Here is a 13,183-nt window from a genome sequence, read left to right as displayed (position 1 = left end):
TCGGGAAGGAAGGTCAATGTACGTGAATGGCCCAAACCAGACAGAAATCTGCCAAGAAATGCAGGCGACGCGAATGATCGGTGAACCAAGGGCACCCACGGGACCGGATGAATGGTGTGAGTACCACCGGGCGATGGGCCATATTATAGAGGAATGCCGCGATTTACAACACGAGTCTGAGGAGTTGTTGGCGGCAAGGCGACCCATGAGTGCTCAGGGCGGTAAGAGTTCAATGCCTAAAGAAGTGGGAGCGATCGCCGGAGGGTTCAGAAGAGGCGGAGTCACAAGCGCGGCGAGGAAACGATACGCTAGGGCCGTGAATGCGGTTACGGAGGTTCCTTTCGGTTTTCTGCATCCCGACATTACTATTTCCTCTGCTGACTTTTTTGGAGTAAAGCCACATCTTGATGACCCGATTGTAGTCCTGCTCCGTGTAAACTAGCTCAATGTACAGCGCATGCTTTTGGACCAGGGGAGTTTGGCGGATATCATTTACGGCGACGCGTTTGATCGGCTCGGATTGGACGAGAGATATCTCACTCCCTACATAGGTTCTCTTGTGGGGTTTGCGGGCAAGCAGGTGTGGGTGAGGGGCGTCCTCGACCTCGATACTATATTTGGCGAGCTTGAGAACATTAAAACGTTGAAGGTAAGATACCTAGTCTTAGGGGCGGTGGGATCTTACAACATAATAATCGGCAAAAACATTTTGAATCGGCTATGTGCCGTGATTTCAACCGCACGTCTGGCGGTCAAATATCCGTTGGCAAGTGGGCGCATTGGGAGAATTAGTGTGGACCAGAAGATCGCAAGAGAATGCTACTGCAATGTGGTGGATCGGTACGGAGGAAGAGTGCCTCGATCGGACACCGGTGCCACGAGGTCGATGTGCCAGAGGAGAGCCTGGATCAAGAGGCGAAGGCCGCGTTAACAGGCCCACCCCGATCGAAGAAACCAAGGAGCTGAAATTTGGAGACAGGGTCCTTAAAATCGGGACTAGGTTGACTGAGAGCCAAGAACAAAGGCTATCAACATTGTTAGGAGAAAATCTGGATCTTTTCGCATGGAGCCACAAGGATATGCCGGGAATAGATCCAAACTTCATTTCTCATATGCTAGCTTTGGACCCCGGGATTAAGCCAGTAACCCAGACACGCCGGCGCATGGGTGATGAAAAGGAGAAGGTCGTTCAGCAAGAGGTAAACAAATTACTGGCGGCGGAATTTATCCGAGAAATCAAATATCCCACATGGTTGACGAACGTGGTGATGGTAAAGAAGGCAAACGGAAAATGGCGCATGTGCGTGGACTACACATATCTGAACAAGGCATGCCCAAAGGATTCTTACCCCTTGCCAAGTATACACAAACTAGTGGACGGAGTGTCCGACAATGAATTGCTGAGCCTAATGGATGCCTACTCAAGTTACCACCAGATCAAAATGCACCCGTCGGACGAGGACAAAACGGCCCTCATGACCGCCAAGGTGAATTACTGCTATCAGACAATGCCTTTTGGATTGAAGAATGCCGGGGCGACATATCAACGACTGATGGACAAGGTCTTCGCAGATCAGGTAGGAAGAAACATGGAGGTCTACGTAGATGACATGATCGTAAAGTCCGTTCTGGGAGCAAATAATCATGAAGATTTGCTGGAAGCTTTTGGCAGGCTCCGTAAATACAACATGAGAATCAATCCAGAAAAGTGCTCTTTTGGTAAACAAGGACGAAAGTTTCTAGGCTTCATGATAACACCGAGAGGAATTGAGAACAACCCGGACAAGTGCAAAGCAATTCAGGAAATGAAGAGTCCAGGCAGTGTGAAAGAGGTGCAGCGTCTGACGGGGCGGATTGCGGCCCTTTCTAGATTCCTACCTCACTCGGGCGACAAGTCAGCTCCGTTTTTCAAATGCCTTAAGAAAAATGCAGCTTTTGAGTGGAGCCCAGAGTGCGAGGAGGCTTTCAATCGCCTCAAGGAACTGTTGTCTGCACCGCCAGTTCTATCAAAACCTATCCAAGGCCTCCCTTTACATTTGTATTTCTCTGTCAGCGACCATGCGATCAGCTCAGTAATTCTCCAAGAAGTGGAAGGCGAACAAAAAATAGTCTACTTTGTCAGCCACACACTTCAGGGCGTAGAGATCAGGTACCAGAAGATTGAGAAGGCGGCGCTCGCCGTGCTCGTGACCGTCAGACACCTAACGCCTTACTTCTACAACTTTCAGGTTAAGGTAAGAACTGATCTACCTTTGAGGCAGGTGTTGCAGAAGCCAGACTTATCGGGAAGGCTCGTCGCGTGGTCAGTAGAACTGTCGGGGTATGGTTTGCAATATGACAAAAGAGGAAAAATAGGAGCGCAAGCTTTAGCAGATTTCGTGGTAGAGTTAACACCGGAAGCCGGCGAGAGGGTAAGTACGCAATGGACACTGTTCGTAGATGGATCGTCGAATGAAAATGGAAGCGGAGCAGGGGTCACGCTGCAAGGGCCTGGGGAATTAATACTAGAGCAGTCTTTGAGATTTCAGTTCAAAGTAAGCAACAATCAGGCGGAGTACGAAGCGTTAATCGCGGGCTTGAAGTTGGCCATCGAGGTTCAGATTGACAGTTTGCTAGTTAGAACAGACTCGTTGCTGGTAGCAAATAAGGTAAATGAGGTGTTTCAGGTAAAAGAGCCTGCCCTGGGAAAATATCTGGAGCGCGTGCGACTCCTCATGGGTCAACTGCAGGAGGTGGTAGTTGAGTTCGTGCCAAGGGTGAAGAATCAAAGGGCGGATGCCCTAGCAAAGCTAACAAGTACCCGGAAGCCTGGGAATAATCGAAGTATGATTCAGGAGACACTGGTCAATCTGAGTATAGAGGGGGAGCTGGTGGCCAGTGTCGAGCGCCAGGAAACTTGGATGGACCTCCTCGTGGACATCTTGGCGAGAAAGCCGGGCGAGGTATTAAAATACGCGAAGGAGCAAAGGCGAGAGGCGGGACACTACACACTGATCGATGACACGCTTTTTCGAAGAGGATTTAGCTCGCCCCTCTTGAGGTGTCTGCTGCCCGGAAAGTACGAGGCCGTCATGGCGGAGGTTCATGAGGGAGTCTGCGCCAGCCACATCGGGGGAAGGTCCTTGGCGTGCAAAGTCCTCAGGGCAGGCTTCTACTGGCCCACGATGAGGAAAGATTGCGCAGAATTTGTGAAAAAATGCGAAAAATGCCAGATGTTTGCTGACTTGCCCAAAGCCCCGCCAGAGCAATTGGCTACGATCAGCGTGCCATGGCCTTTCGCCATGTGGGGGGTCGACCTGTTGGGACCCTTTCCGGCCGCCAGGTCACAGATGAAGTTCCTCCTTGTAGCGGTGGATTACTTCACAAAGTAGGTAGAAGCTGAACCCCTTGTGACTATCACCGCGGGAAAGATCGTAAGTTTCTATTGGAAAACGATCGTGTGTCGGTTTGGGGTCCCGAGGGCGATTGTCTCGGACAATGGGACGCAATTTGCAAGCAAACAAGCAAGGGAGTTTTGCGAGTAAATGGGCATACAACTGAGGTTTTCTTCAGTGGAACACCCTCAGACCAATGGCCAAGCGGAGTCAGCAAATAAACTGATCTTGCGAGGTTTAAAGCGTCAACTCTCTGAGGCAAAGGGAGTCTGACTGGACGAGCTCTCGGTTGTGATTTGGTCCTACAACATTACGTCGCACTCAACCACAAAGGAAACTCCTTTCAGAATGACCTACGAGGCGGACACCATGCTGCATGTGGAAATAGAAAACAGCTCTTGGCGAACAACACCACAGTTCGAGGGCGAGAATTCTTCTAATATGGTTGTGGAACTGGACTTGCTGTCGGAAACGCGGGATGAGGCTCGTATCAGAGAGGCTGCGATGAAACGGCGGACTGCGGCGAGGTATGACTCAAAAGTCCGCCCAAGTGTGATGCAGGAAGGAGATTTGGTTCTTAAGAAACGAACTGGGAATGTGGGGAATAAGTTGAGTCCGGCCTGGGAAGGCCCTTACAGAATCTTGAGAGCGTTGGGGAAGGGGGCCTACCACCTCGAGTGTTTGGATGGGAGGCGAGTGCTGCGATCTTGGAACGCATCAAGCCTGAGGTAATACTACAGCTGAAGATTGAGGAAGAGATTAGATTGGAGGCGAGGGCAATCGACTAAACAAGACTCATGAAGACCGCTGGATTAAAAACAAAGACATATTCTTGTTCTCCATATCGGGAGTTTGTTGGCTAAAACGCCTAAAAATTGTAAAAACAAAGACACGTTCTTGTTCTCCATCTCGGGAGTTTGTTGACTATAACGTCTGATTGAAAATACAAAAATTGTATCAAGCAATTTCAACCACACTGAATTGCGGCAAGTGCTAGGTGGGAAAAATTCCCTGAAGGTTGTAATCCCAACACGACCTTGATGTCTGGGGATTGCTCCGGAAAAGCCGACCCTGCTCGCCGTCATCCGTGGCGACGTGTGCGGATAAGCTTCTTATCCAAAATAGCCTCCCCGAAATTTGGGCGAGCGAACCTAAGTAGGCTAAGTCTCGGGCAACCCACATGGCCATTGGGACCCGAGCCACTGTAAGTCCTCGCCAAGTAAAGCTGGCGGGGCCACACCTGATCTTACGGGAGCGTGTGAACAAAGCCTCAGTTCGAAACTGAGCAAAAGTCCTAGTTAAACCGGACACACCATCAATATCGTCAAACGTAATTCAGACCCAAGGAGACTGAGAGGGAAGCGTGTGAAAATTTTGGAAAAGCGATTAAACAGACATAGGAAATAAAAGTTGAACTAATTAACTCAAAATCGAAACGTGCAATTGAAACAAATACGTTATTACAAAAATAAAGGAGTACTAATGTTACAATTATTAAGGATAATTAACATTATGTTTTCTTCTCTTATTCCACAGTATCCCCGAGATCAACATGGACAACTTCCGGTGGATCTTATGGACCCTCCAACCCGATTGGGGTGACCTTTTTAAAGATTCCCAAGGAGCTGAGGTTAACAGAAAGGTGAAGGTGTTTGACTTGGGCCTTAGAAATGAGGAAGCCGCGAACGCGCTCCTTGGCCGCCGCCAGGGCCGCTTCCCTTCTTATCTTCTCTTCTAGAGCTTTAGCTTGGGCATCCTTTTCAGCCGCGAGCTGGCACTTAGACGCCAGATCCGCCTGAGCCTCGGCGAGGTCCTTACCCTTGCCCGCCAGTTCGTCACGCAAGGTGGCGATCTCCTTATCTTTGGTGGCAAGGGTTTCCACCTGAGAAGCAGCAATGACCTCTTTGGCGTCAAGGTCCCGTTGGAGCTCCTCGACCTGGGTCTCAAGCTTTTCCCCTTTCTCGTTCGCCATTAAAACTGCAAGCCTCGCCTCCTTGAGCTTTTGCTGCATCTTTTTGACCTTGCCCTCATCTGCTGCCAATTGGTTGGACAGTTTAGAGCAAGTATCGTTCGCTCGAAAGTTGTTAGAACGCAGCTTCTCCACCTCTTGGCGGAGCTCGGAGACTCCTGCAAGGGGTCGTGCTCGATGGGCCACTTGGGTGAACAAACACCCGGCGCGGAGGAGGTTGGACACGGCTTCCTGTGCAATATCCTGCGGGTCCTGGCTGGAGGCCTCCCTCAGTTTCTCAAGATAAGGGTGAGAAAGGAGGAAGACAAAGGGATCTTGGGAGGAGCCGCTGGAAGGACCCTCCGGGTGGTCCGCAGGAGGATTTTCTCCTTCACCACTAGCCCCGGGAAGGTGTGGGGTTGATGGGTCAAAGGAAGTCGGGCCGGGTGAGAAAGACGACGGGCGGACGGAGGAAGGTGACTTTTGCCCTTCCAATGGGGTCGTGGTGGGAGGAGTGTTTGGAGGCAGAGAGGCGCCCGTCTGACCATGATGAGTGGACACCAGTGGGGGATCTGCGGCGGCAGGTTCAGACGCGATTGGTCCTCCATCTGTGCTGGTCGAAGGGATAGTCTGAGGGTTTGGCTCTCCCAAATCTCTTCTCTTGGATGATTCGGCGTGCACCGACGAACATTTTCTCTTTTCCCCGACTTGGGTTGAGGAGAATACCTTGGCATTCCCAGAGGTGAAAGCCTTCAGGAGCTCAGCGTGGAGAACTTCATATTCCCTGAAAGGCAAAAACAAAAAGGTGTTGTTAGCAGCAGAAAAGTCAAGAGAGTACCTGAAAGAGCATTTAAAAGAGAAACCTAATTGCGGGAGTAGCTTGGAGCCCGCAGGGGCGCCGAGTAATTCAGCACAATTAAGGCGGGGAAGTCGGGCGAGGACCCTGAGGGCGAAATTCTCTCTGGCGGACAAAGGTGCTTTAGAAGGATCGGCTACTGGTTTAGGGCACTTGGTCTAGTAAAAAGGGAAGGGAGCTTTCCCGTCTCTTTGCGTAAAGGACGAGGGGTAGGCTGGATGAACGACGACCCGGAAGTACCGGCGAGCTAGACATGGTTTAGGGTCACCCTGGTAAGGGCTGAGTCTGAGTCGTTCCCGGCCCAGGCGGGGCGCCAGTTCGACCTAGCCAGGGGACCCTAGGGATCGGGAATCCACTTCAAAGAAAAAGAAGAAGAGGGCAGTTGAAGGAACTACGTCGACATTGTTGCAGAGAATTTCAAAACAGCTCAAGTAAGTTCAGGCGCGGGGATGAAGTTGGCAAAGGGAAACGTTGACGTCACGTAACACTTGGCTAAGAAATGGGGAGAAAGGGAGTTTGATTCCAAGGTCAAGGAACAGGTATTCATACATAAAAAAGAAATGGGAGTACTTGGGGTTATTAAGTGCGCGGTGCTGCCACGAGCGATCTTGGCCTTGGCAACCTGTAGTGCGAAGGAGGTTTTCTAACAACGGGGTGCTACAAAAACCCCCAACCCTGCGGGCGAGGTCAGAGACAGAGTCACCAGTGACAAGTTCCGAGGGTTGGTCAAGGATCCCTTGGTCAGGAGCGTTCTGGATTGGGGAAGGGAGAGTGGCGAAGGTTTTCAAGCGGTGGGCTTTGATTTCCTCCACAGAAGAAAGGGCTCCTGTTGGAGGCATCGCGAAAACAAAAGGAAAGAGTAAAAACAAGGATGAGAATACTAACCAAAGAGAAGCTGTGAAGAAGGAAGCAGGAGAGGTCGGAGTTCGCGGGGTTGTCAGGAGAAACCGTTGTGAGAGTCGGGAAGAGTATGAGGGCATTGGCAATAAGGAATGAGGTAATAAAGAAATAAGAAAGGAGATGATTCACAGTTAAGTAAGGAGTCGTAACCTATAATGACAAGATGAAATGATTATTGGGGGAAAGGACGCGTATTTCAGGAAGCGTGGATGGCGCATTAAATAAAAATCATGACGGTTGATTGGATTAAATTCAAATTGGCAGGCTTTATTGCGGTTCGAGGGGACGTTTCGAGGACAACGGTTTGGATTCTGCAGATTCGCTGGCCTTTGCACTTCTTCAGTACATTACAAGTGGCCTTCACGCGTCAGACAACCATGATTCACGGCGATCACAACTGGAATAGGGCGAGAGAACCAAGCATCGTCGCCATAACCTGTGGACTTGTGGACTCGGAGGGGCTCGTGAAGGGAATCAGAAATTAGCTTTGGCTTTACTTACTATGCCATGTTGGCAATCATTCTTCATCACTAAGCTTTGACATTAGTTAGTTTTTCTCATATTGGATGCCTAAATTATTAAGACACTCTTAGCCCTCATGCTTCGAGCTCGGTGTCTTATGGACTGGGCGAGACAAAGGGGCCCTCGCCCAAGGGCGCTTGTCACAGGGCAGTGAATGAGCCAGGGAGTTTGGGCCTCCCCTAAGAGGCCCAACTGGCCCACTAAGAGCGGTTAGGGGTGTTAGGCCCAACCCCAAGTCTATAAATAAGGGGCGGTTACCAATTGTAAAGGACTCTTAGCTCATTTGAGAAATAAAAGCTTGAAATTCAGTTATATTCTCTCTCTAAGCGGTTACGTCCTTTCTCTCTAAGATTCTCACATCGCAATCCTCTCACTCTAGGTACCATACCTCATCTCTATGTTCTTGGATAGAACACCTAGCCTATAAATAGGGAGCGGTTACCACATGTAAGAGACTCTTGGCTCATTTAATCAATAACAAACTCTAACTTCAGTTATTTTCTCTTTCTAAGCGGTTACACTCTCTCTCTCTAGGCAGTTACACATTTCCCTCTCTAGATTCTCTCTTGTTGCAACCCCTTCACTTTAGGTACTATACCATATCTCTATGTTCTTGGCTAGAAGATTTGCCACCGTCTGTGGGGATCGGTGCATTTCAATTCCCAGACTACGTGGATTGCTTTTACGATCAAGAGAAGTTCGGATTGATTTTCTGGCTTACGCTTGATTTTCGATGGAAACTCGCCGTCGTCGACGCAGTGAGACGCAGGAGCAGAGGCGCGGTTCACCATCGCGTCGTGTGAGGGGGAGACCAGGTCGCGAGGAGGTTCGTCGCGAGCAGCCTAAGCAACTGATTCCTCCTCCACCTCCACCGCTTCCCCATCCTCCTTCTCCAACACCTCCGTTGCCTACTCCGCCATCCTCACCTTTCGCAGCAAGGAACTCCGGGGAACTCCCCGATCCTTGCAGAAAATGGATCACTGAAGCCTCAGAGGAAATTTCCTCACAAAGATTGGCGGCGTTTGATACGCAACGTTGACGACATTCGGAAACAGATGACTATTTGCAAGAGCAGCTTGACTATTTCCGCCATGAGCAGCAGGACGAAGGAGTGCGAGAGGCGGAGGTCGTAGCGGAATTCGAGCATTTCTCAGCAGCGGTGAGAGAGGTCTTAATTCCGGACAACTTGAAGAATCTCGTCCTGGAATCTTACAGTGAGAAGACGGATCCGAAGGATGACCTTCTGTATTTCAACACGAAGATGGTGATAAGCGCGACCTCGGACGCGGTGAAGTGTAGAATGTTTCCATCGACATTTCATGGCAGAGATTTGCGTGCGGGCAAACACTTACATTTTGGATGAGGAGGATGAAACGTTTAAAAGAAAGCGTGCGAAGAAGGAGAAAGATGGCAGACAAGTAGAACAATTGAAAAAGGACGGGCAAGGCTAGGAGAAAGGTGAAAGCAACAAGCGAAGGGAGAAGAACGGTAAGTCATCGGAGAAATATGCTAAGGACCAGCTTTATCCGAAGAAAGAGAGTTTTGAGCAGCGTCGCCCTTGGCAACAACAAGGATCACCCCGACGAGAGGAAGCACACAAGGACCTTAGTGCACATCTGACAGACTTGCTTCGTGATGACCCTAGTTTAGTAGTCTTTTTAGGGTTATTTCGTAGTTTATTTTGAGTCTTTTTTTTGAGTATCATGTAGTGTTTCATGCATTATCCTGCATTTTTATCTTTCTTTGAGTTTTTATTTTGTTTTCGTAAATTTGTAGTTTTATAGGGACCTTTCTTGCATTTTAAGTAAGTTTAGGACTTGCATTTGTTTTCCACTCAATTGTGAGGACTTTAGTGCTTTTAATCCTTTGAGTTTCTTGATTTTATTCCTTAGCTTGGGCTCTAAGTACTTCAGGTGGTAACTGATGAAGAGGGAAAGCCAAAGAGCTATCAGGATAATTGATGGAAGCATTCAAAGGGAGTTAAAGAGAAAATGGAAAGTTTTTCTGTCTGGGTGCTGAGCGCCCAAGCGCTGGGGCTGAGCGCCCAGGTGCCAGCACTCCAGAAGCTTCGTGCCGGCTTCTGTTTAGGGAGCGCTCAAGCGCCCCAGGGCAGTGCTTGAGCGCCCTAGTTCTCCCAAATTGCCTATAAATTTACTTTTTGTCATTTCTTTTGTAACTTTTGTCATTTCTATACATTCCTAAATAAGTTAGAAGTAAGGTTAGGCTCTGGAGCTTGAGGAGAAGCTTTCTCCAAGTCCATGTTCCAGGTTTCATCCTTTCTTTCTTGTATGAGTTCTATAGCTATGCTTGGCTAAACCCCTTTTGCTTTGGCTTCTTTGTAAGACTTATGATGTTTTAATCTTAATTCCTATTTCTATTCATGAATCCTCTGAGTAAACCCTTGAATCCCATATCCATGCTTTATGTTTCAAGTTAGAATGCGTGCTAGCTTTATGCTTTTCTATAATAGAACGGAAGTTTGTTATAGATTAGGGACTTATTGTGGGATTACCTCTTCTATGCTTGCTACTAGGAATAGAGGAAGAGTTGGGGTTTGTTGATCTGAAATTGAAAACTTAATGCCTCAAACAATTGTTTAAGTACACAAGGAATTGAGCTTATCCTTTGATTTGAGAGTATTAACTATGCGAGGCATTGATAGATAGTTGTTTAGATTATAGCATCAAGGAGAGACTCAGAGTTTTGTGGATAGAATAGGTTGATTAGAACTGAATTAGTTAAGCAAGAACCCAAGGCATGCTCACCATTGTTCTTCACACACTTATCTTTGTTAGATTTATAATTAATCAACTTAACAATCAACCCTTAAAACTGAATTTTATTTGCTTTCCAACCTTGAACTTGAATCTTAAACCAAATTCGCATTCCAATTCTCTGTGGTTCGATAAATTAAAATCGGGTATATTCTATGCACTTGAAGATTGACCAACACTTCGCGAGGTAAAAGCAAAGCATGCAGTTGTGGAAGTCGAGCAAGAGGCGCGCCCGCCACGAGTGGGTAGACAAGACTAAATTGTGCGAGTACCACCGCTCGGCGGGCCACGACACTGATGACTGCTTCACCCTGAAGAAAGAAATTGAAAGGCTGATCAAGGTGGGACACTCACAACAGTATGATTGAGGTGATCGTCAGTAGGGTTATCGCCAGCAAGGGGACCGCCAACGAGAGGAGCACGGACAGGACAACCGTCGCTGAACCCCAGCGAGATATCGAAAGGAGACATTAGCGATTGGAAAGAAGGGAGCTGAGGAAACCTTCAACAAAGATCTGGAGCCGCCAGTTGGAACATCAATACAATCGTCAGAGGCTTCGGTGGCGGGGGTGACACTCAGGCGGCGAGGCGAAGGCACGTCAAAGCGGTAAGTTCAGTACAAGAGATTCTGTTTGGTTTTCAGCATTCGGATATAGTAGTGTCGTCGGCTGATTTTGAAGGGATCAAGACCCACAAGGATGATCTCATAGTGGTCATGGTAAGGATCAATAGTTTCAACGTAAGGCGTGTACTCCTAGATCAGGGCAGTTCAGCGGATATAATCTACGACGACGCGTTCGACAAGCTGGGGCTGACAGATCAGGACCTGACGTCGTACACAGGAACTCTGGTAGGATTCTCCGGAGAACAAGTTTGGGTGCGCGGCTACCTGGATATGGACACAATTTTTGGTATTGATGACAACGCGAAGGTTCTGCGAGTAAGGTATTTGATTTTGCAGGTAGTAGCGTCGTACAACATCATCATTGGTCGGATCACGCTGAATCTTCTATGTGCAGTGATTTCAACGGCTCACTTGGCGGTGAAGTACCCGCTAAACAACGACAAGGTAAGAAAGATACCAGTTGATCAGCGGAGAGCAAGAGAATGTTACAACAACTGTTTGAGTCTGTATGGCAAGAAGGGAGCTGTTGCAGGTCACAGGTGCCACGAAATTGAGGTTTTAGATGGAGATCAGGAGTAGAGGGACGTTCAAGATAAGGACCAGGGTAGAACAAGCAGGCAGGGACAGTTGGCTGGCGCGAGGAACGGAAGGCGCCGAGCGAGCCGTTATGAAGAAAGAGCTAAAAGGAGGACAGGTAAGGATGGGCAGTTCACCGGTCCTCTTGCGGAGGAACGATGAGAACGCTTGATCGGAGATCTTGAGCTTTTCAAGTTTAGTAGGGGAGTCTTGACGATTGATCCTGAGCTTACAATGGAGCAAGAATACTGTTTGGAAAATTTGGTAGGAAAAAATTTAGACCTTTTTTACTGGAGTGAGAAGGATGCCAAGTGGGGCTTGCCCAAGTTTAAGAAGCTGATTCTCCTGAAGAGTCACTTCGAAGGTGACGGAAAGGGGAAAATGGAGCAGCAGGCAGCAGTCCCTTCGGAGCATTGTCAGAACAATGGCGGCCATGGAAAATTTGGGAAGTCGCCGTCGGTGGTCTCCCGGAATCATTGCAGCAAAAACGAAGGAAAAGGAAAAGCAGCTCAGCAGGGTGGTTCCAGAGTAAATCTGGGAAGGTACGGGCGATGCGTCATGAGTATCGCCCAGAGAACAAAGGCAAGGGAAAAATGGTGTATTGGAAGGCGGCGGGGGCGGCGGGTTTCAAACCCTCCAAAATAGCTCAACAATTGAAGGGCAAATTCAAGGTGGGTGAAAATCAGTTTCACCACAGGAGGTCCGGGCGAGAGGTTTGGTTTCCAGAGGATGCAGGTTGGGTGGCAAGCACTTCAGGGTCGAGAGATGGGATTCTTGGCGAGGTGCTCTGAATGGCGACAGAAGGCAGCCACCGGCATGGCGAGACGAGCAAGGACTTGACTCCAGCAGAGCAAGCTTGGTACAAAATTAGGACTAAAAAAGTACTCTTTTTTGAAGGTATGAAAAACGATAGAAAGGGGGGGTTTGAATAGCATTTTCCACTAAAAACTTTTCCCTCTTGAGATTTAGACAAATCTCTCGAACAAACAATCAAGGTGCAAAGATAAGAGATGAAGAAAAGCACACAAGTATTTTATCCTGGTTCACTTGATAATCGCTCAAGCTAGTCCAGTCCACCCGTTAAGGTGATTTCTTCCTTCTTAGAATGAAGGCAATACACTATTCAATGTTTGTTACAACTGCACTAGCAACCTGCTCAATGACTAACAATACAATGAACTAGAAAACACTAAGATTCACTCTCTTAGTCTTCTCAAGGAGCTGACCAACCTTGGTCCCTTAAGGAAATCAAACTAATTGTTTGAGGGTTTTGGGTTTACAATGAATGCTTCTAAGAAAGCTAAGGTAAAAACAATAAGAACGATTGAAGAAAAATTGCTAAGAGAATATTGAATGGTTGCTTAAGCTTGTACAAAGTTTCTTAGCCTCTTCTTCCAACTTCAGCCTCTATTTATACTCCAAGGATTAAGGTTGTATCCGTTGTTTGAAATGCTACCGTTGGAGGGCAAATCCGGAACTTCCAGATTCTGTTGTGGCTGAACATCTTAGGTAAGGTCGTCAGGATAGTACAATTGCTTTTGTACTTGGACAGTGACGTGAGCCTTATCCTAGTTGACTTCTGATCAAACAACGCTTCATGTTGGAACT

The 13,183-nt window shown here is 48.1% G+C and overlaps 1 protein-coding gene across 1 annotated transcript; it reads left to right on the top strand.

Annotated features, from left to right (window-relative positions):
* The first annotated feature begins 11,089 nt into the window (after positions 1-11,089).
* LOC130748652 (uncharacterized) lies at positions 11,090-11,578 on the top strand. The gene has a single exon (XM_057601889.1). The coding sequence runs from the start codon at positions 11,090-11,092 to the stop codon at positions 11,576-11,578; it is 489 nt and encodes a 162-aa protein (XP_057457872.1).
* The last annotated feature ends 1,605 nt before the right edge of the window (positions 11,579-13,183 follow it).

Source organism: Lotus japonicus, chromosome 1 (genome assembly GCF_012489685.1).
Source record: "Lotus japonicus ecotype B-129 chromosome 1, LjGifu_v1.2".
NCBI lineage: Eukaryota > Viridiplantae > Streptophyta > Magnoliopsida > Fabales > Fabaceae > Lotus > Lotus japonicus.
Note: the sequence above shows the minus strand (reverse complement) of the source record. Positions and strands in the feature narration are given on the sequence as shown.

Excerpts from the sequence above, each read along its gene's own strand:
- LOC130748652 (XM_057601889.1), top strand. The coding sequence starts at position 11,090 with ATGGTAAGGATCAATAGTTTCAACGTAAGGCGTGTACTCCTAGATCAG.